At 45.2% G+C, this 24,690-nt stretch overlaps 1 protein-coding gene across 2 annotated transcripts in view; it reads right to left on the reverse strand.

The window, feature by feature from the left end:
- Positions 1-24,690, reverse strand: part of DNAH6 (dynein axonemal heavy chain 6) — a 286,055-nt gene that overhangs the window by 172,482 nt on the left and 88,883 nt on the right. For both annotated transcript variants that reach the window (XM_066574325.1, XM_066574326.1), the window contains 5 exons: positions 24,095-24,316; positions 21,257-21,404; positions 16,972-17,129; positions 8,223-8,354; positions 4,135-4,306 (listed from right to left, as the gene is read on the reverse strand). In XM_066574325.1, the coding sequence (XP_066430422.1) occupies positions 4,135-4,306; positions 8,223-8,354; positions 16,972-17,129; positions 21,257-21,404; positions 24,095-24,316 (832 nt within the window). The remainder of the gene's footprint in view (positions 1-4,134; positions 4,307-8,222; positions 8,355-16,971; positions 17,130-21,256; positions 21,405-24,094; positions 24,317-24,690) is intronic.

Here is a 24,690-nt window from a genome sequence, read left to right on the forward strand (position 1 = left end):
CATCAAGCAGCTGGAAAGTGCTAAGGTTCACGGTATAGTAGATTATGTTTGGGGTTGTGGACTAACATCGAATCCTAATGATTTTATATTTAGCACTGATGCAAACATATAGGCCATTTTAATACTGAATACTAAACATTTCTTTTTTTTTTTAACCCTTTCCAATACAATTTGTATTCTGGTTTTCCTAGGTGGATTACTCTTTTTCTGCCGTTATACAACAGCGCTATCTGCTGGCTAAAGCCAGTACTGCATGAGGTGACACGTTGGATAGTCTCCGACAGCAGAGAGGCTGGCAATATACAGTAAGAGAACCCCGACGGATGTCTTCCAACATCAGAGCTGTACTGCCTTAAATCATAATGTCTTCGGACATCAGACAGTGGATTGGAAAGGGTTAAATCAATGCTTATTAAGATTTTACAGTATATAAGTACATAAATATATCCAGGAGTCAGTACATGGAAGAGATCATGAGCAAACGGATATAAAGAGTTTGGGTTAAAGCTGTGCTAAGAAGAATCAGTAATAGCATGCACAGAGTCACTGGTTTAATGGAAGCGTACAGAATGGGTAGGCGTTCTACTAAGGAAACCGGCAGGAACGGCAGGCCCCCTATTAACCATCGACAAACATGAAGACAGGGGAGACAATACAGACTATGAGGGGTGGGATGAGGGAATGGATTGGAGAGGAGAGGAAAGACAGGAGCGGGGAAAGGGGAGTGGGAGTGATAGTGCGGCAGGGGGAGGGAAGTTGCCTCATATTGCATCCGTTGAAAGGTCCAAGCAACAGTCGAGATTGGTGTTGACCAGGCTGGAGCCAAGGGATCCAGCGGTAGGATCCCGACTCAGTCGACTTGGAGGTGACCAGAGCGCTGAGGGGGATCCTAGTGGATTCGGCACTCAGTCTGCTCTCAGAGCACCGCCAGCCTGGATCCAGCTCAATTGATGTCTCCCCTAAGAGTCCGCCAAGGGCTCCACGTTTTTAGAAATTTGTCATGAGTCCCGTTGGACCAGCTAGATAATACTAAACATTTCTTAAGATTAATTTCACTTAGGATAAAAACTATAATACAAGATAAGACAGTATAGAATTCTTAGAAAAACAACGAGCCAAATAAATAGTTGACCCAAAATATTGTAATGTTACAGGTATAATGCCTGGCAGTGGTGGCGAGCCAAAGAGCTGTAGCACTATGGCAGCTTACATCCACAACTAAATGTTTCTTAATTCATATAACTTTGCAACAAACTGGCGTTTTTTTTAGGCGGTTCTGGGAAATATTCCTATAACTGCTTCTATGGAAAACTACATTGTACTGATATTGGTAAGGTACATATATACAGATTTTGTCCTATTCTTCCCTCAGGACAACAGAATATAGATGTTTCCGATTGTAGGTTAAGCTGACCGCCCTTGGAGGGCTTTCCCAAAATGAATTGCTTCTTTCTTTTTTTAAAGTGAAGTAACCTTACAACAAGTGGAAATTGGCAGCCTGATGCCAAAATCATACTATCTACTTCCCCGTTTCCATGGATTTGTGAATCTATTACCGGGAGTGTGCATCCTCCTTCAGAGAGCAGATTGGGCGGGCCTTCTTCTGATACCATGTGAAAGCTATTGCCATACATTAGTTTGGCTTTGGGCTATCTGAGGAGAAAGCACTGGGGAACCCCTCCAAGTGGGCTAAGGTCTTTGCTGCGGTCCCCCAGCCATTAATCGCACAGATAGCCCCGGCAGTGTGGCTGCTGATGCTGCTCATGGCCAAGGAGTAATACCTGATGGCAACATATTAGTAGTATTCAGATGCAGGCAGAAGGTCAAGGCAGGCAGCAAGCAATACAATGTCCAATAAACAGAGCCAAGGGCAGGCAGCACAGAAGTCAAAAGAGTCAAGAGTCAGAGCAGAAGTAAGAACCGGAATATACACATATGGGGGCTTGTCACAATGGCTAAACTACATCAATTGCTTAAGAATCCATCTTTGGGAGGGGATGCCTAATATAGAAGATGCTGAGAGAAGATTGGAGGGGAAAACATTACTGGAGCATGTGTGAGCTCTAAGGGCAGCTGGAGGAACGCAGCGTGCAGGATAGGAGCAAGGATGGCGGCACCCGACCTCCACCCCAGAGGCAGATGAACCAGGCAAGCAGTGGTGGCCTGTCATGACATACACATGTCTAGAACCAGTAGCATATAGCGGAAACCAGTGTATTGCTCTGTGGGTGCTGCTCAACTATCCGTATATTTCGAGCAAAACAATTGTTAGTTGTTAGCTCTGAAAAACTAAAACCATACCGTATTACGATATATTATGTTGTTACTTTGGCAAATATTACTAGCAAAATTTGCTTGGTTAGTATCCTAAATTGTAAATTAAGGGGACCGTACATCTTACACAGTTAATACTCCCCCATGTTTAAATGGGGAAAGGGGATTAAGTCACTTCTAGACTCTTCTTGCAGCAACATTTTTTTCAGCAGAAACAAAGGATCAGGCATGTTGGAATTCAACATGCCCGATCCTTTTTTCTTCAGAAATCTGTCTTTGTAGGATAGTCAGGATCCGACATACAATCAATATTCCGGCGTACCCATCAATGGCAGTGGGTTGAGATGACTTAAATCTGATGTATGCAGGCAGCTTTACTAATGCAAAGCCATTTGTTAGAGGATGTTATGTTTTCAACACATGTCTATGCAGCAGATTGGAAACTTTGTATTAGAAAAGCGGAGCTCTGTACCATAGAAAGATATACTGCAAACCTAATCAGCACTGAATTTTGGACCCCAGGTTGGCATGACGTTATAAAAAATAGGTAGAGACTAAAGATGAGCGAGCACGCTCGGTAAGGTCAGTTACTCGAGCGAGCATAGCTCTTCTCGAGTAACTGCCTTCTTGTCCGAGCGTGCTCGGGAGGGCAGGGGTGAGTGGGGGGCGGCAGTGGGTAGCGGGGGGAGAGAGAGAGATCTCTCTTTCCCCCCCCCCCCCCGCGCTCCCCTCTGCCGCCCCCAAAGCCCCCACGAGCACGCTCGGACGAGAAGGCAGTTACTCGAGAAGAGCTATGCTCGCTCGAGTAACTGACCTTACCGAGCCTGCTCGCTCATCTCTAGTAGAGATTCAATTAAGATTTAACGGTAATAGTCACATAACAAATGTTACTAATAAAACACAATGGGGCTTATTTATTAATACTGTCTATAAGTTAGTCTTAAAATGCGCCAGATTATCATACTGACCCATACTGCTGAATGATAAATCTGTGGAAATATAAGACTGTCTAGTCTATAATCTAAAGTCACCTATTAGTTCGTTAGATTACGCTAAACTTTGCACCCAAATTTTGTCTCAATTAACGTCAATTTGGTGTAATTTACGACACCCCCCCCCCCTCTCCCCCTTTCAAGCAACTTGGAAAAACTGTCCAAAAGTATCTAAAAGCATATAGTAACTCTGGTGCAATTCATGGCATAATTTGCACCAGAAAACTGTCTAATTTGGATAGTAAATAAGCCCCAATGTGTATTGCTTTAATCACTGCAGTAGGTATTTGTATACTGCGCATTAACAATATATTCTATTTAGAAATAGACCAAAAATACATTTGATTCTTTACTTCCAATTACCGTATTTTTCGTTCTATTAGACGCACCCCCGTTTTAGAAAATAGGGGGAAAAAAATTTGAACTCACCCAGAGACAGCGCAGGGTTAGTGCCGGGTGACGGAGCAGAGGGAGCAGCAGAGGTCCGAAAAACCAGCGCTCCATATCACAGCGGAGGAAGGAAGCCGTTTGGTGGAGGTGGGGAGCAGCAGTAGTACCCGCCGGCGCTCACCACCAATCAGAGGTATGTATGGGCGGCAGTGGGGAGGAGACTGGTCGCACATTTGTTCGTGCGCTCGCGAGTATAACACGCAATCGCGCTAACTAAATCGCGTCCGTGCGTTAAATTCGTGATCACACTAAAAATGGCGATCAGAACAAATTTTTGGGCACATTCGCTTTATAAGATGCAGCAACTCCCCCCCCCCCCCCCCCCGTATTTTTGTAGGGGGGAAAAGTGCGTCTTATAAAGCGAACAACACAGTATTTTCATTTTAACTCTTTCAGCGATAGCAGCAATGTACAATACCTTGAACACACTTTGACAAGTCACGTAGGTTAAATATATAATGCGATTTTGCAGGAGTCGGGAGAAGATCGATGCTCATTCTATGGTAAATTTCCACTGCAGCATCCACTATATTGGTGGCACTTTGCTGTACAGCTGGAGGAAAATCCATAAAAAAGCCATTTAGGATTGCCTGTATAAAGCAAAAGAACATAAAGAACATGGAGTGACTACTTTTTCATCATAGAGATTAGTCTGTTACTTAACCAGAAAATATATGGAAGTCTTTAGTTTAATTATTAAAAATAATACTTTCGGACTGTTAAAATAAATATAAAACAAAGTATATTTTTCACTTACAATGACTGAAAAATAAAAAAACACACATTTATATATTTCTAATGTCTGATCCAGACTAAATGTGTCGTCTGCCGTCTCTGAGAGGACCGCCCATGTAGAAGGCTATATTGTTTGTGCTACAATGGAAATGACATCTGTAGTTGCAGATCGAGAAACAGGATGTTCATCGCTCCATCTGTCTGGCTATTAAAATATTTTAGTGCGACTGGCCATCTGGTTCCAGGTAAACACGGATAGGAAGAGGTATTTGGACTAATATGTCCTCCCCAATGAACTGTAATGAGTGAGTTTGACAATCCAGTTTTTCTGTATAGCTGATGTTCGCACACACAGTAAACACTCAGATTTATGAAAACTGTCTAAAAGAAAAACTTTCTTTGTTGCCCATAGCAACCAATCGCAGCGCAGTTTTCATTTCTCAAAAGTATTATGAGAAATAAAAGCTGAAAGACAGTTTTTGTTTAAGACAGACCGTTTCATGAATCTCCCCCGCAATCCTTAATTCTTATGAATTACCGGTATACGGGAACGCTCTGCTGTTATTTCCAGCATCTCTGCATAAAAGACAGTCTTTAATTGTCTTCAGAACCCTAAAGCTGTCAATAGGCAACATTACTATATTAATTATGAGCAAAGCAATAGATAGAAAAATGGCTAAATAAGTGAATATAAATATTATTATTTTAATTTTTTTTTTAATAATATATTTTATGTACTGGTTGAATCTGCACGTTAAATATTTGTCTCTCTATTGCCTATGGAAAACAGTCAGAATCCAAGTCACACATCTCCCTTCTTTACAGACAGTATGGCAGGATGACATGATTGGGAGTTAATGTTCAGAGAAATGTCAATAAATTAGTACAGTCTCCATAAAGTAATGGAGTATAGCCCCTCCCCAAAGACCCTGGAGTACAGCCCCTCCCCAAAGACCCTGGAGGACAGCCCCTCCCCAAAGACCCTGGAGGACAGCCCCTCCCCAAGGACCCTGGAGCACAGCCCCTCCCCAAGGACCCTGGAGCACAGCCCCTCCCCAAAGACCCTGGAGCACAGCCCCTCCCCAAGGACCCTGGAGCACAGCCCCTCCCCAAAGACCCTGGAGCACAGGCCCTCCCCAAAAACCCTGGAGCACAGCCCCTCCCCAAAGACCCTGGAGCACAGCCCCTCCCCAAAGACCCTGGAGCACAGCCCCTCCCCAAGGACCCTGGAGCACAGCCGCTCCCCAAAGACCCTGGAGGACAGCCCCTCCCCAAAGACCCTGGAGGACAGCCCCTCCCCAAGGACCCTGGAGCACAGCCCCTCCCCAAAGACCCTGGAGGACAGCCCCTCCCCAAGGACCCTGGAGCACAGCCCCTCCCCAAAGACCCTGGAGCACAGCCCCTCCCCAAAGACCCTGGAGCACAGCCCCTCCCCAAAGACCCTGGAGCACAGCCCCTCCCCAAAGACCCTGGAGCACAGCCCTTCCCCAAAGACCCCGGAGTAAGGCCCCTTTTACACAAAATGACTTGTCGGATGCAGATACCCAACAGTTCACCCCATAAATAAGCGACTGTGTGTTTACATGAGCTGATACATTGTTCAGTTTTCTGCATGCAGAAATTGAAGGATGAACCAGAAGTGAACAAATCCTCATTCATTGTTCAGTCGGGGCGTGCATTTAACACTATAATCATTCAGACTTCTGCTAGGTGCGGGAACTAAATGATTTATCGTCCCGTGTAAAAAAGGCCCTAACAAGGAAGATGCATACAGAGCCCTATATGTGAGTATAGTGTTACTATCCTACCTTATCTAGACCTCCAGCAGTGCAAAGAGATGTCATTCATGCTCCCACCCTCTTAATGATGATGGAATGATCCTGACGCTACTGTCCCAATCTAATGCCCCTTTTACATGGGCCAAGAATCTCACGATTCTTGTTTGCCACAGCTCGGGCCGCCTGTTGAGAATCATGTAGTTGTAATTCACTGATTGGTTAGCATTTCATAGTTTTTACCTATGTCAAACATGGAATGATTAGTGTTTAACCCCTTAAGGACCAGGTTGTTTTGTACCTTAAGGACCAGACACTTTTTAGGGATTTTACCCATGTGGCGGTTTTACTGCTCTATTTTTTTTCTTTTAGCTATCAAAATAATTTTTGCTGCGTTTTTTTTTTTCCGTGACATATAGGCTATTTTTTTAATATCTTTTTCACTGACTTTTTTCCGTTTTTTAGTTTTATTGGGGGTAAAAAGCTAAAAAAAATAGATTTTTTTTAACATTTATAGTTTTATAAAACTATTAAATTATTTTTTATATTTACACTAAAATAAAGTACGGGAACGGGTTCCTCGATTTGTTTCGGACGTTTTGATATATAACATGTATGGTTTTGGTTTACAGGGCGCTTATAGCAACGTTTTTGACTGGTGTCGGTTTTGGGTTATTTTCTTTCTTATGTATATATTATTGTTTTATTCTGGAATTTTAATTTACTTATTTATGTAATTGTGTTTTTTACTATCTATGTCCCCCATGACGTCATGTAAGACCTCTGGGGGATATTCACTTTTTTTTTCTCTTTATTTGACACTTTCCCACTGTAGCTGGGGCGTTCATAGGAGCAGCATCCATAGGAGCCCCAGTTACAGGGGAAAGCAAGCCCTGTAGTGACATTAGTCACTGGCAGAGCTGTCAGGGTGTAGTTTGACCCTCCAGCTCTGCAGTAGCAGGGAATCCCGGGAGGTCCCATGACCCCTTCCCCCGGGCTCCTGTAGTGAAAGTGCATTTTACTTTCACTTTCCCCACACAGTGCTCATTGAGCACTGTGTATCTGGGAAGCAGAAGGCAGAAAGGGTTAAAAACCCCTCCTGCCTTCTCCTCCGGGTTATCAGCTGTCACTAACAGCTGATAACCCGTTCCTGTCTCTGATTGATTGCAGAGCCAGGAGACTTAAAGCTCCACCGTAATTTTACTATCGGCGGTACTCTAAGCCCAGGACCAGCCGCTGTAAATTTACTGTGGCTGTTGCTAAACGGGTTAAACTACCTGACAAGTTAACAAGCCGACAAGTGAGCTACAGTAAACAGGACATGTCAACCTGTTGTGATTGCTTTAGTATTTCTTGATAGATTACTTGACAAAAAAAACAAAAAAAAATAAAAAAATATGTTTAGAATAGAAATGTTATTAAAATAATCTAATTTTCCGATGACACGTTTGTTTTATAGTTTTTTCTAAATGAGTGGGTGACAAAGTGAAAGAATTAAAAGGTAAATATCACATTTGGTAATAATAACCTTGAACCAAAAACTTGATGTTCCTGATTACTACTGGCTACGTTTTCTTGTGTGATCTTCTCCTGGCAGTTTTTGTCATATATACAAATCAAACCTTCATATAAAAAAACAACTAAGCGGACTCGAATACTAAAAATCAAACATCCAGATCTATCACTACTGCTATGTTGACTCAATGTAAGGCTGGAAGAAACGTTTTAGGAGTAGAAAGATGAAAAGTTTCTGTAAGCCGAGTTGAAACTTTAGGCGCAGTGAAATTACCCAGCATGCACTTCTCATTTCCATCTTGTCTATTCTCAATGACCTTTTATGACTCTTCTACTAATTATAGAATTGCTACATTTCAGCCTAAGATAAAATGTTTTCTTCTTTTTTGAATTAAGTAAATGAAATCCTCCTGAAGCTTGTCGGAGCACATGGAATTGACGCAACTTCTTTTCTTCTGGTTGTGTTGAAGGAGTCACTGACCTGAAAAATCTGTTTAAGGCTGTGCTCGGAGGGTGTTGGCAGGCACAACATGCTGAAGTGTCGTATAAAGCGCGGAGTTACTGGATTCCGACCCCCACCTGGAGGAGCACAAGCAGCTGCAATAGTCACATCCTGAGGGAGAAGAAAATAACATCATGCACAATTTGAATCAAATAGGACAGTGAGATACAGAACTAAGCAGCCAAAACTATGAAATGATACGCCATTAGAATAGATTCACGTAACGGAGACACAATGCACTTCTCTATTCTTCTTAGCAAAATAACCAATCTGCGTAACAAAATGTTTCTAGCTGTGAAACCCATTGGCCAGAGAAGGAAGATACAGAATCGTGTAACAGATAATAAAGCATTAAACATCCTTATGAGTTATAAGAATACAAATGTAACAATTTGCTGTTTTGTTTTTTTCTACAGGCTTGTAAAAGATTTTGGGGGAAACTCTGCTTTTTCTTAAGCTACGGTCAACACTTGTGATTGGGCGTTCAGTTTTCCTTCTCCATCATGGAAACAGGAAAACGGAATGCTAGCCGGGAATGGAGCTGTTCTACGATGGGGAGGAACAGCCGCTGGTGAGCCACATTGGCTATAATATGATCCATTAAAGGGGTTGTCTCGAGGAAGCAGTGACATTTTTTTTTGGCCCAGTCCCCCTAATTAAGCATACATTACTAAGCCCCCCTGTAAATGACTTTTCTAGCTGGTTTGTACTTACAGTTCCAGCATTTCAGCAACTTATAAAAAGTTTCCCCAAGATGGCCACCGGCTCTTTTCCCGTCGCTTGCTGTAGCCCGACGTGCACGCTCCCGAGACGCTACCAGCTGTGTCTCCCTGACAACCAGACGCCCCGCAGCCGCCGACCGGCCCCCGGGATTGAACGCGGCCGACCACTCACCCATCGCCAGGCAGCAGGTAACTGGCGCTAGCCCCTGACTCCCCCACGCTAGCCCCCGGCTCCCCCGCGCTAGCCCCGGCTCCCCAGCGGTAGGCCCCGGCTCCCCAGCGGTAGGCCCCGGGGCCCAGCGGTAGGCCCTGGCTCCCCAGCGGTAGGCTCCGGGGCCCAGCGGTAGGCCCCCATAGCTTCTGTTATGTCACCCAGCAATTTCCATCACAGTATGCCCCATTTTCCTGCAGATTCCACATTGACAGCTTCCATTGAAGTCAATGTAAGCCGTCCAAGCTGTGGCCTGTCCGCAATTGACATTGTGGAGGGGTGCCAATTCTGCAGGAAAAGCAGAGATGAAGAAAAAAATCTGTACTGCGTATGTCCGACGGCGAGCCATGTGGATCATCTGCAGTACAGAAAAGAAGAGGAAAATATAGGCACGCGCGGATGCCAACTGGGCACAGGGTCGGATTCCACCGGGCATTGCGTTTTTTATGGATAAATGTAAACACCAAGATATACAAAGAATACACAAAAAAGTGTAATGGTTTCACATCTGCATTGGAACCTCCGATCGGGGGTTTCATCGCAGAGCTGGCATGAAATATGGGGAAAAAAACACTGTATTCACAGCTTTTTCTTCCAGCTAAAAGCTGGACAGCTGAGTGGAACGCAAACGGACTCCATTGTAGTCAATGGGGTCCGTTCTGCGCTGTTCGGTTCCGTCCTGAGTCTGAGCCATTTGGCTGTGGGGATTGCCCTTTCCTGATAACCGAACAGAGCAGGAAGCCAGAACCCCCGATGCAGGCACCCTAATGTGAATAGAAACCAGTTTTCAGCTTTTTCCAGTTTATGGTCGTAAATTAAGGAATGCGCTAAATGGTTGCTATGGGCAACTGTTTCTCTATGTAAATGATATACAATTGAGGCTGATGTGTTCATTATCTTCAGACTAATGGAATAAGGTATGCTAGTTTGGTTGGCTGGGACTTGGGAAAGTCCAGGTCCCAGAGCTGCTCCAGTCATGATTAATAGAACATGTTGACCAGCAATAAATTACCATATTGCAGGTCAAAGCAAAGCAATCTGAAGGCGGTAGAATAAATTAGTCTCTGTAATTACCACTGTTAAAGTCTGGAATAATAAACATTGACTACATTAGCTACCTGAAGCATTTATACAATACAGACCGTGTAGGCATCGGTGAAATATCAGAACCGACATAGTTGGCCATGCGCTGAGCAGTCACCGGACGTGGATGTTAGGGGATTGATACACTTTATAATATAATATTAGCTCATATTTGTACATAACACCAATGCATTAAATCTGTAGACATTAACAAAGAAGTTGTAATCCAGAGTGCAGTCTATAGGGATCTGCTATAGTAAATCTCCAATGGTATCAGGGTACTGGCAGGGAAATCCGAGGTTACCTGATTTAGATGACTCATTTTCACATACCCTTAAGGAGGGAATTCTGGGTTAATAGAAGAGTTCCCCCTCCTCTTGATGGAGTGTACAGAAGTTACCAACGGCGTCCCTCGCTCTGGAGGACCTGGCTTGTATTACACAGACAACCCATTGATTTGAACTAGCACTGTGTAATACTTATGAAATTATTCCGATGCTAGTCATCCCATGTAAAGCGACCTTAAGGGTGGAGACTCACTGGCGATATTTTCTTTCTTGCGCTGCGAGAGCACGAGAAAACTCTCGCCTCGCAGCGCAAGAAAGACGCCGGAATAGAACCGGCGTATCGCTAGTGCTTTCAATGGGGCCAGCGGCAGCAGCGCTAGCCCCATTGAAAACATAGGGAGAATGCCGCGGACTTCTGCCACAGCTGTGACAGCTGTGGCAGGGGTTCCCTTCATTCCCGCGGGGACAGCAGGGATGAAGGAATCCTCTGCCACAGCTGTGGCAGAAGTCCGCGACATTCTATCCCATTGCTTTCAATGGGATCAACATTGCTGCCGATCCCATTGAAAGCACTGCTTTTTGCCAAGCGCCACAGTATGATTATCGGGAAAGGGCTTGAAATATAAGCCCTTTCCCGATAATCATCAATAAGTGGTAAAAAAAAATTTTTTAAATTACTCACCTCTCCAGCGCTCAGACGCATCCTCCGGCTGGCCCCCCCGCCACGGCTGTTAAGCTCTTTCAGCAGGCAGGGATTTAAAAATAGCTATGAATGAATAGCTAAGGGCTATCTGTCATTGGCTGAGCGCTCAGCCAATAGCTAAGCACTAGCTGCTATTGGCTAAGCCCTCAGCCAATCAGCACAGCCCTTTCAGGAGGTGGGGATTTTAAAATCCCCGCCTGCTGAAAGAGCTTAACAGCGGAGCTTGGCAGAAAGCAATGGGATAGCATGCCGCGGACTTCTGCCACAGCTGTGGCAGAAGTCCGCGGCACTCTCTCAATCTCTTTTCAATGGGGCTAGCGCTGCTGCCGCTGGCCCCATTGAAAAGACTGTTGATATCCTGGCGTGATGCCGTTTTTTTTCCTCGCACTGCGCTGCGAGACTTTACCTTTACTGTCGCAGCGCAGTGGAGAAAAAAACGCCAGTGGGTGTTCACCCTAAAGGTGCTTTTGCACAGAATGACTATCGCTCGGATTCCCGCAATCCAGTGAGAATTTGAATGATTAATTATTATCCTTCAGTGTAAATGCATGCAGCGACTGGACGACGAACCCAAAATCATTCACTTCTCACTCTTTGTACAGTTTCTGCATACAGAGAACTGAACGGTGTATTGTTCCGTGTAAACAGGCAGTATCACTTCTGAAGACTGCCTGTTTACTGTGAGTAGAGGCGAGCGGCCTGGAGCGATCAATCAGCGATGCTTGTTCTTGTGTAAAAGCGCAGGAAGAATTATCGCTGGGCCGAGCTGTCAGGCATCAGTTCGTCCCGTTTAAGAGCACCCTAAGGTAGTTTCAGAAAGACTAATACAATACTTGTCTGAGATTGTATACAGGTAGTTAGCCAACTACTGACAATTGCAAAATGTCTGCACTTCTCACGGGGCAAATCCTGCTCAGACCTACCCTTATCAAAAAGGTCTTCTAAGACAAGTAAATACCCTTAGCCTTTTTAATGTCAGCCATAGGATATGCCAGCAAGTCATTCAGCCACTTGTTGACCATTACCATTAACCAATGGGGAACCAAACTTAGGCTAGGCAGCGCTCCACAAGCTCCTACTTCAAATTAATTCTATTGAATGTCTCAGAAAAGAACTCCACCGATATCTTAGAGGGGCTGACGTGGACCCAATGAGTCAGAGGAGTATAATTTTTTTTTAATGACAAAACCCCTTTGAGGCTTGATATGGGTAGAATCCTTGTGCCCCCTAAACATGTTGCCATTAGATTATTGAGACCATTAGGGTAAATGTTGGTTTATTGGAAATTAAGGATTGTGAAGTTTTACGAAGAAGAAACCCTGGAGCCATCTGATATTTCTGAGGCCTAAATTGGAACAATAAAGGGGAGAAATAGATGGGAGGACCCGCTTATTCTCTCCTTCCAAGTGGAAATAATTTACCTGCCACCCACATCCTTTGGCAACATTGGCTTCTCCTACACAGAAACCTAAAATAGGGGAAAAAGTCACAAAATATGGCCATGTACTTACCAATGCACTAATACAAGAGGGCAGGTAAATGCACCACATCCTTGAACATCCAGACAGCCAAACTACTATATGGAGGAGCCACCACATAGGTGAAGGTACTGATGAAGAGCCACTCACACACCTCCCTTCTATTGAGGAGGGCGGCTGCTTAGTACTATTCTGACACATAGATAAAGCATATACAGAGTGCCAGGCCACATAGTAGTGTAGTGCACCAGGCCACATAGTAGTGTAGTGCACCAGGCCACATAGTAGTGTAGTGCACCAGGCCACATAGTAGTGTAGTGCACCAGGCCACATAGTAGTGTAGTGCACCAGGCCACATAGTAGTGTAGTGCACCAGGCCACATAGTAGTGTAGTGCACCAGGCCACATAGTAGTGTAGTGCACCAGGCCACATAGTAGTGTAGTGCACCAGGCCACATAATAGTGTAGTGTGCCATACAGGCTTACAACCTATTAGCGATGCCATATTTGAATCCAGCGGGCTACCCTGCAGCTTCTCCTAAGCGTCTACTGTGTTATTTCTGTTCCTATTCATTAATAGAGATGAGCGAGTATACTCGCTAAGGCACATTACTCGAGCGAGTAGTGCCTTAGCCGAGTATCTCCCCGCTCGTCTCTAAAGATTCAGGTGCCAGTGGCGGGCGGGGGAGAGCGGGGAGGAACGGAGGGGAGATCTCTCTCTCCCTCTGTCCCCCCCCGCTCCCCGCCGCAGCTCACCTGTCACCCGCGCCGGCCCCCGAATCTTTAGAGACGAGCGGGGAGATACTCGGCTAAGGCACTACTCGCTGGAGTAATGTGCCTTAGCGAGTATACTCTCTCATCTCTATTCATTAACCAATGAGGGATTATTATGGGAACCAAATGGCTGACAGAGAATGAAAAATTGCTTGATTTATATACAAAATTGCCTTGTTTAACGTTACAGATGTATGGAAAATGGGATTCTTGTGAAACCTTGCAGTAGATTCATGTAATATATTGACAAACAATAAAAATCTATGAAATATGTGAATGTTGCAACTTTGTAAAGCCAGTATTTGAGGGAGGATATATCTCAAACCTGAAATATAGGAGAGCAGTAAAACACTTTAAATTCCCCATTACAGTCACAAAAGTAGAACACTGAATGATAAATATGAGGGATCCGAGCTGAAGTACGCTCATTCAGAGAAAAGAATAATGTTCCCCATACAAGTCACATCGGGTTACTTGACAGTCAGCGCAGTTTTCCAAATGTAAAAAAGTGCTTGAGTTCAATACCTGACATTGATAAATCACAAATCCTCGCCTCTGGTTCATATCAATACACTCATCCAATTTCCATTGACACCTAAACTTGACAGATCAATTTGTCACTCATCACTGCTGCTTTTCAAGTTCCTTATTTCAAGAATTTTATTACCGTTTTGCAAGAGTCCATGTGCGGCATTAATGCCCAGCAGCTGCTACCCTCACGGGGACAGCCGCTGAGGCGATCATAAAGGAACCATAACTAGAAAAGGGCTCTAGCAGTAGACAGACTACCAGTAACAGCAGGTGAGTTCTATGTAGGGATGGACATGATATGCAAAGCATTAGATTCATTTCCTTATTAATTGCCGTGTGACTATTGGCCTTCTAAATTCTCCCATCAGTTTCCCATTTTTACTCCAGGACCAACGTCATTTTCAGTCCTTGTCTTGCTTAACCCAATAATGACCATGCACAGTAAATTTCCAGCGCTTAGTCCTCGGCTTTAATCCTGGCCGATAGTAAAAAATATGGTATGAGATTAAAGCAATGCAGCAGGAGCAGGTTTGGTCCTCGGCTGGCAGTGACAGCCAAGGAGCCAGAGGAGCACGCTGGAGAAACTGCTTCTGCTTTCTTCTTTTATAGGTTATGTAGTGCTCAATGAAAGATATAAAGTGGAAGTGTTACTTCTGCTATTCGACCCAACGGTCACGTGATCGATGGGTGCCACTTGCCAAGGCAGAGCTTCAGGGTCCTAGCAGACCCAGATCAGCTCTGCTAGTGACTACTGCCACTACAGGGGAATGTTTTCCCCTGTAACTGGGGCTATTACGGATGCTGCTCCTATAGATGACCTAGCTACAGTGGGGAAGTGTGAAATAAAAAAGAGACAGTGTGAATGACCCCCAGAGTCTTATATGATGTCATGGGGGACACAGATATTACAAATTAAGTTTTAAAAAATTACAGAATAAAATAAAAAAAATTATATATATAGACCAACTGCCACCAACCATGCACCTGCGACTAAACGGATAATCATCATCATCATGATTATTAATAATCAGAGACTATACAAATTATATAACAAAGTCTGAAACAAAATGAGGAACCCTAATCCCTATCCACAACCCTGGCTCCTCTTATTACTAGTTAGTTATCCATTCAGGGGCGTAACTATAGGGGATGCAGGGGATGAGGTTGCACCCGGGCCCAGTAGCCTTAGGGGGCCCATAAGGCCTCTCTTCTCCATATTGGGAGCCTAGTACTATGCATAAAGCATTATAGCTGGGGGCCCTGTTACAGGTTTTGCATTGGGGCCCAGAAGCTTCAAGTTACGCCTCTGGATATCACTGTACACAAATGGAAATTATCAAGGTTGCTTGGTTTAGAAAACCCATTTTCAAATAATTTTTCATGGATTTCTATGATAATACAGGGTGCAGCTTCAAGGTACTCCTCTGCATCCATTTGTACTGTTAAAAGAGGGGTAAGGATTGAAAGTATGTACACCCTTGCAAGAAGATTTTCGGTGCTCCACAGCATCTAAGATACAAAAAAAGTAAACATTTTTGCAAATAGTATTGATTAACACCATCCTTCCATTATGAGAATACAGCTACTGTGCAGACTATTTTGCACCGGGCTAGCGCTGCTGCTGCTCCATGGTTCCAGGCTCATTATGAACCCTGCGTGTAGCCTGATCCCACAGTCAGCTATTCTTCCCTTCCAATTGCTTATTGCTAAACTACTCTGTGATCAAAGCAGTTTAGTGTTATACCCACAGCGTTATATACTATATACATCTTATATTCTCTCTCTATCTATCTGACGAGACTTTTGAGGAGCATTTTGTTATTTATCACAGTAGACACAGACATAAATACCCGCTGAGCTCTGGACTTGCAGGTCCATAAGCAGGCTTGTCAGAGAAGGTGTTGGAAACAAAGAAACAATACTGAAGGGCTGTAGGGGGACTCAAATGCCTGCCGGTATGGTGGAGCCCTGGTTTCAATCCAAAAATGCCGCTGACATAGGATAACAGTATACAGCGGCATGTTGACTTATTTCCTACAATCCGGGGAAAATACTGTTGATGACCTATTGTCAGGATAAGTCATCAATAGTTGATTGGCTGGGGTCTGTCACTCATTACCCCGACCGATCAGGTGATCAGGCACCAGCTGACAGTGCCGCAAATGTACCGGTGTCAGAGCGAAAGCCGCTGCTCAGACCTCTGTGTAGTGGCCAGTGTTTGTAATTGCAGGCACAGTTCTCATTGAAATCAATAGGAGCTGTGCCTGCAGTTACAAGCGCCAGTCACTACACAGGAGTCAGAGCATTGACTTTTGCTCCAACTTAAGTGTATCCCAATTCTGTCAGTGGGTGCATGATCAGTCTATCGAGGTCACAACCGGCAGACCCCAGACAATCACCTGTTGATGACCTATCCTTTGCATAGTTCATCAAAAGTATTTTCCTTAGAAAACCCCTTTAACCCATTCCAATCCAATTTGTATCCTGGTTTTCCTAGGGGGTTTACTCTTTTTCTGCCATTATACAATGGCGCTACATGCTGGCTAAAGCCAGTACTGCATGAGGGGACACGTTGGATAGGCTCTGACAGCAGAGAGGCTGGCAATATACAGTAAGAGAACCCGGACGGACGTCTTCCAACATCGGAGCTGTACAGCCTTAAATCATAATGTCTTCTGACGTCAGACAGTGGATTGGAAAGGGTTAAAGGAGGCTCCGTAATAAGGAATTTAAGGTTCTCCATGTGCCACCATATTACATTGTGCTTTGAGTCGAGCGGCGCTGTAATGTATGAACGGAATCAGAGATCTCCAAGGCCAGAGATCTCCAATGAGCTGCCAATCTGAAGCGAGTTAGTACAGCCAGGGGTGACCGCTCAGGGCCCCCTATATGCTGATATGTCTCATGTAAGATGTTTTAAACAAAATAATGTTAAATACCTGAATTTCTTTCCAAAACATTTTCTCTCTGTCATAAAATCCTTTGAAATCCTGGTACTGACGCAATAATTCGATTGGCGGCTGCGATCCGTATCGATCTAGTTTGGGCATATTCAGATCATCAACAAATATGATGACTCTCTTGTTCCCAGGAGCGCCTGAGTAAATACAGATGGAATAGTATTAGGCACAGATTACCTCTAGATACTAATGGCCCGTTTACACGCAACAACGGTCGCTCAAACGAACAAAAGTGAGTGACTTCATTACGTCTAAATACATGCTAATGACTAACAAGGATTGTGCACTTTTCTTCGTTTGTTCAGTTCGAAGCCGGCATAAAAATCATCGTCGGTTCGTTCGCTTCTCGTTGCATGTAATCGCTCCACGCTCAGTGGTTCGCGTAGAATGCGAAGCACTAAACGAGAAGTGAGTGATATCAGCGATCATCTGCCTGTCTAAACAGGCTGCACGAGCGCCAACGATTGCAAACAAGTTAGCGGTGACGTCATCGCTCGTTCAAATGAGAATCAGATCATGTAAAAGGGGCATAGAGATGAGCGAGTATACTCGCTAAAGGCAAATTGCTCGAGCGAGCATTGCCTTTAGCGAGTACCTGCCCGCGCGAGACTGAAGGTTCGGGTGCCGGCGCAGGGGAGCGGTGAGTAGCGGCTGTCAGCAGGAGGGACCGGCGGGGGGGGGGGAGAGAGGAAGAGAGAGATCTCCCCTCCGTTCCACCCCGCTCTCCTCGCAGCTCCCTGCCCTCCGCCGGCACACAAACCTTCAGTCTCGAGCGGGCAGGTACTCGCTAAACACAATGCTCGCTCGAGCAATTGCCCTTAGCGAATATACTTGCTCATCTCTAAGTCCCTTCCATAAAATATCAACCCTCTAAAAGCTATAGTAAGAAGTCAGGTGTGTCCCCCCCCCCCAGCCTATACCTGATACTGCACACCAGACGTAGCTGCTATTGGGGATGTTCACCAAGTCGCCAAACTAATTTAATTTACTTCTCTTTTGCATTTTTAATTCGACTTCAATATATTGAAAAACACAGAAGCGCATCTATTATAAATAAAGCAATAAAGTATAAAGCGGTCGTGCATAGAAAGGAAGTGCGCGCATCTCAACAAGCCAGCCTGTCCTGCAGCGCCCTCAAGGGGCCCAGTGAGGTATATAACCTACCATTATAATCGAATTACGTTACATAATGTAACATGCATGACACTGACTCAGTTCAATTAAGTGTAAACGGGCAAAGATAAAGCTGCTGCTTTACACTTTATTACATCTTACTTTGAGACTTTCTGCCATTTCTGGAATTAAATGGGTATTTCAGTAATATAGTTACAGCCTATCCACAGGATATGGGATGACTAGCTGATTAATGGAGTCCGACCGCTAGGACCCCCACCGATTGTCAGAACGAGGGTCCCATCCTGTGTCTCCATGAGTGATCGGCAAATTAATGGAGCAGCAGCGTGCAGGTTCGGATACTGCTCCATTCACTTCAATGGGATTGGCAGCACAATGCAGAGAGGATCTAGGGGTCCGTTCACACCAAGCAATGTATCGTCTGAACGAGCGAATGATGGCGGAGTTCGGTTGTTTGCTTGTGCAGCCTGTTTATACAGGCAGATACGTCGTTCGCTCGATCAGTCTGTCACATTCACTGTAGAGGTGACAGAGTGACTGAACCATCCATAGTTAAACCGAACGATTAGTGAGCAGACTAACGAAAAGTGATCGATTTATCGTTCGATCGTTGACTGCATTTACACTGAACGATTATCTTTCATTTTCACTCGTTTGAACGATTTTTCTAAAATTAGAATCATTCCGTGTAAAAGGGCCTTTAGTCTTAGATCATTAGCAAAATGGAGAGCAATGGTAGGCTGGTAGGCAGAGTTGGGGAAGAGATATAGGGCAGCACTGAGGAGAGCTTTATGGATGAGAGGGATGAGTTTAAATTGTATTCTATAGTGGTCGGGCAACCAGTGCAGTGACTGGCACAGGCTGAAGGCATTGATGTAGCGACCGGCACAGGGTAGAGGAATTGATGTAGTGACCGGCACAGCGTGGAGGCATTGATGTAGTGACTGGCACAGCGTGGAGGCATTGATGTAGTGACCGGCACAGGGTGGAGGCATTGATGTAGTGACCGGCACAGGGTGGAGGCATTGATGTAGTGACCGGCACAGGGTGGAGGCATTGATGTAGTGACCGGCACAGGGTGGAGGCATTGATGTAGTGACCGGCACAGGGTGGAGGCATTGATGTAGTGACCGGCACAGCGTGGAGGCATTGATGTAGTGACTGGCACAGCGTGGAGGCATTGATGTAGTGACCGGCACAGGGTGGAGGCATTGATGCAGTGACCGGCACAGGGAGGAGGCATTGATGTAGTAATCGGCACAGGGAGGAGGCATTGATGTAGTGACCGGCACAGCATGGAGGCATTGATGTAGTGACCGGCACAGCGTGGAGGCATTGATGTAGTGACCGGCACAGGGTGGAGGCATTGATGCAGTGACCGGCACAGGGAGGAGGCATTGATGCAGTGACCGGCACAGGGAGGAGGCATTGATGTAGTAATCGGCACAGGGTGGAGGCATTGATGTAGTGACCGGCACAGGGTGGAGGCATTGATGCAGTGACCAGCACAGGCTGGAGGCATTGATGCAGTGACTGGCACAGGGTGGAGGCATTGATGCAGTGACTGGCACAGGGTGGAGGCATTGATGTAGTGACCAGCACAGGGTGGAGGCATTGATGTAGTGACCAGCACAGGGTGAAGGCATTGATGTAGTAATCGGCACAGGGTTGAAGCATTGATGTAGTAATCGGCACAGGGTGGAAGAATTGATGTATTGACTGGCACAGGGTGGAGGCATTGATGTAGTGCTCAGCACAGGGTAGAGGCATTGATGTAGTGACTGTCACAGGGTGGAGGTATTAATGCAGTGATCGTCACATGGGTAGAGGCATTGATGTAGTGACTGGCACAGGGTGGAGGCATTGATGTAGTGATCGGCACAGGGTGAAGGCATTGATGTAGTGATCAGCACAGGGTGGAGGCATTGGTGTAGTGACTGGCACAGGGTGGAGGCATTTATATAGTGACTGGCACAGGGTGGAGACATTTATGTAGTAATCGGCACAGGGTGGAGGCATTGATGTAGTAATCGGCACAGGGTGGAAGCATTGATGTAGTGACTGGCACAGGGTGGAGGCATTCATGTAGTGCTCAGCACAGGGTGGAGACATTGATATAGTGACCGGCACAGGGTGGAGGCATTGATGTAGTAATCGGCACAGAGTGTAAGCATTGAAGTAGTGCTCAGCACAGGGTGGAGACATTGATATAGTGACTGTCACAGGGTGGAGGTATTAATGCAGTGATTGTCACATGGGTAGAGGCATTGATGTAGTGACTGGCACAGGGGGGTGGAGGCATTGATGTAGTGACTGGCACAGGGGGGTGGAGGCATTGATGTAGTGATCAGCACAGGGTGGAGACATTTATGTAGTGACCGGCACAGGGTGGAGGCATTAATGAAGTGCTCAGCACAGGGTAGAGGCATTGATGTAGTGCTCAGCACAGGGTAGAGGCATTGGTGTAGTGACTGGCACAGGGTGGAGGCATATATGTAGTGACTGGCACAGGGTGGAGACATTGATATAGTGGGTTATCATAGTTAAGACGAGAATGGATCTGCCCTCCTATATAGTCTCCAGTAGGAAAGAAAGGAACTTCTTTTTTCACCATCCCTTGCCAGTTGGAGAGGATATGTGGCCTCTAATGATCATTTTTTTTGGGGGGAGGGTCTATTTTTTTATTCCAAAGGACAGAGAAGATAAGTTTTTCCTCAGATCATTCTCTGCCCTTAATCAGGCATTGGGTACCTGTCCAATGTGTAACAAATGACAGGGCTTTTTGATCCATTTAGATCTGGTGAACATGTGATATGTACTCGCACACATAAGCATAACCAGTATGTATAAACTCTGCACATCTTCTACTTTTATCTTTAGCAGATGTTTTGTATATCAGGCTTTGTCAGGGTCAGACTTTTAGTAATAAACATGAATTTTTATGTATCTTTTACAAAACATCATGCTTGTGTGCAATGTTGCCTGAAGCTGCCCATGATTGTACAGAGCTGGGGGGTCACAGGTGCCTGATCTAAAAAAACAAAAAACGGGTATAACATGATTTTTTTATCTATTATGTTGTGAAAATGACAAAATTGTCCTTGCATCAAAAGGGTTAAAGACTACTTACCCAGAATTGTTTTCCGCTTCTTTTCCAATTTGGACTCTATTATTTCTTGTGTGCGAACAGAGGAAGTTTGTGCTGAGAAGTTTATATACAAAGAGACATAGCCCGCGTCTTCTTGTATTCTATTTAGTAATCCTCGAGCTACTACAGACTAAACGGATACAAAAAGCACAACGTATGTCAGAAAGAAATAGTTTGGACATACAAGAGAATCAGCTCACATCCAATGCAGAAAGCCATGGAGTTTGCCCTTATTTCTGTTGTATTATTAGTTACTCCCCAACTTTTTTAAGCTCTCCAACTTTTTACTCCGCAACTTTTTTTTAAGTCCCAGGTTGTTCTGACAGCTTCAGACTTTATAACTGCTGAGGAGTCACAGAGGGCGAGGTCGCACACCGCGCAACTGCTGCAGTATTCTGGTTGTGTACAGCAATGTACAGTACAATGTAAGTGGATGAGGCTTTACTTAAAGGGGTTGTCCCGCGCCGAAACGGGTTTTTTTTTTTTTTGAATAGGCCCCCCGTTCGGCGCGAGACAAACACAAGGGATGGGTTAAAAAAAACAAACAGTTTAGTACTTACCCGAATCCCCGCTCTGCGGCGACTTCTTTCTTACCTTAGCAAGATGGCCGCCGGGATCTTCACCCACGATGCACCGCGGGTCTTCTCCCATGGTGCACCGTGGGCTCTGTGCGGTCCATTGCCGATTCCAGGCTCCTGATTGGCTGGAATCGGCACACGCGACGGGGCGGAGCTACGAGGACCAGCTCTCCGGCACGAGCGGCCCCATTCACCAGGGAGAAGACCGGACTGCGCAAGCGCGTCTAATCGGGCGATTAGACGCTGAAATTAGACGGCACCATGGCGACGGGGACGCTAGCAACGGAACAGGTAAGTGAATAACTTCTGTATGGCTCATAATTAATGCACGATGTACATTACAAAGTGCATTAATATGGCCATACAGAAGTGTATAACCCCACTTGCTGCCGCGAGACAACCCCTTTAACCCATTCACCTCCAGCAGAAGAAATCCACAGCAGGAGACATTAATGCTGCGGATTTCCACATCTGCAGCCCGCTCTGCTCTGCAATGCAACAAGTGAATTCTGCTGTAAAAATCAGGCAAATTTTGGTATGGATTCATGTGAATCCGTCATTAGACCCCTGGACATTAGAGAATCGTTTACACTTTCCAATAGCAGGAAGATGGTGAGAATGAAGCACCCTGCTTAGGCCGGCTTCACACAAGTGTATTTGCGCATTCATGAGCATAGCATTTTTGCAAATTAAACTACGCTTTTTTTGCGCGCGCATCAGCGTATTTTACGGTATTTTTTTGCACCCACAAGGCATGTTCGTTTACAAGCGGCAAACAAAGATGCACCAATTGAAATGGGTAATGAGTTCCAGGTGTGTTTTTTACTGTGCAATTACGCAGTGTTTCGTGCATCCCCTTGCATACTGAGTGCACATTTGTGTACCACGTTGACTTCTATGGAGACCTTCGCTGCGCAATCACGCAGAAAAATACAGCATGCAAAATACAAATATGTGAATGAACCCATTGAAATCAATTTGCTCTATTATCCGCAAATATGCCCGCGTGTCAGCCATCAGTCTGCAGAAGTGCTAGTAACATTTGATGACCCCAGGGGAGATAAGCCTGTGCCTCAGGAGAGGACTACGTAACAAAGCACATACTGCCTGGGGATTTTATTTTCACTATTTAATTTGTTTTGAATGTATCAACTGTAAAGGGACAAAGAAATGGAATTTAAAGGGGTTCTTCCAGGATTTGAAATTGCTTCACAACTTGGACATGTGATTGTTGCAGCCAATCACTGGCTAGAGACAGTTAATTTTTTGGCCAGTGATTGGCTACAGCAGTCACAAGTCCTGGTCATCAGCAATCAGGAAGAACAAAGTTGGGTTGTGAAGCAATTAAAAGTCTTTGAAACCCCCTTTAACCTCCCTAAAGCTATGGGATATAAAGTTACATCCTGCCTGGGACACACTTCCCTCTGCAGTGGGAGCCAGCCGTGACTGACCAACGGCCTACTGCTGCAACAGTGGCAATCACCAATCCCCGCTGTTAACCCCATACAAGTCTCAATCAGTGTTGATTGCGGCATGTAAAAGGTGTCCTCTAGAGATGAGCGAGCATACTCCGTAAGGCGATTTACTCCAGAGAGCATCGCCGTTTTCGAGTAACTGCTGGCTCGTCCCTGAAGATTTGGGGGGGGGGCGGGTCACAGGGGTGAGTGGGAGGTTGCGGAGGGATCTCTCTCACTCTCCACACCGCTCCCCCCCTGCCGCCCCCTGCGTCCCCCAAATCTTCAGGTGAAAAGAAAAACGCAATACTCACCTCTCAGCCGGCGTCTATGTCCCCAACGCATGGTCTCCCCGGTGGTGCGACAGGCTGTTTGAGGCTTCACACTGAAAGGCTGTGAATGATCGAGCACCGGCTGTGATTGGCTGGCGCTCAGTCCAATCACAGCGCTTAGTTACATGGCCCTGATGGCGGGGGAATTTAAAGCCGAGCAGGGAGAGGACAGCCTCAAACAGCCTGCTGCACCGTTGGGGAGAGCATTGCACCGGGGACACAGACGTTGGCTGGCTGGTGAGTATTGCGGGGTTTCTTTTTGTTTTTTTACCTCACTCAAGTATAAGCCGAGGGGGACTTTTTCAGCACAAAAAAATGTGCTAAAAAACTCGGTTTATACTCGAGTATATACAATATATGATGAATATATTGCAGCTAAATGATAAAATTACATTTCACACCATATTTTATTTATTACAAGACTGATAAACTGTTTAAAGCCACATCTTCACCCACCTTGCCAACGCCCGTGGTACCAGTAAACAGCACAGAACGTTTTACTGCCAGGAGCTTTTCCATAAGATACCCATAGCGCACCGTATCGGTTGTTGGGACCAGCATTTCAAAAAATGGCACATTGCTGTTATACTTAAAGGAAGGGATAATTCTCTCCCACGGATCCAGGCGCTTCGTGTCATAATCCATATAGAAGCTCCATAGGTCACCAGAGGTTGGGAGCTGGAGAACAGAAAAAAGACTCAACCTTTTTGGAATTGCCTTCAACATATATACACAAAAAACCCTCTTTGAGATGACCACCTAAAAAATGCGCTGGCAGTGGTCTACTAGGCGGTGGACTTCTCTATAATAGCCAATATGCATCACATATGGTGGAACTGAAAATTTGTAACAGAAAGTCTTGTCTGCAAAAGAAGGACTTTTGGAGAAAATTCCCTGTATGTGACAATGTGACCTAGCTCTAATTAAAAGACTAGTGCTAGTATTACATGTTTTGTATCCTATATATATATACAAATGGGGTTAATTTAAATCTCATTAGTTTTTCTGAAACGTCTAATCTGCATAGTTATAACTGTATAAAAATATAGATT

The sequence above is a fragment of the Eleutherodactylus coqui genome, chromosome 7 (genome assembly GCF_035609145.1).
Source record: "Eleutherodactylus coqui strain aEleCoq1 chromosome 7, aEleCoq1.hap1, whole genome shotgun sequence".
In the NCBI taxonomy this organism is placed as follows: Eukaryota; Metazoa; Chordata; class Amphibia; order Anura; family Eleutherodactylidae; genus Eleutherodactylus; species Eleutherodactylus coqui.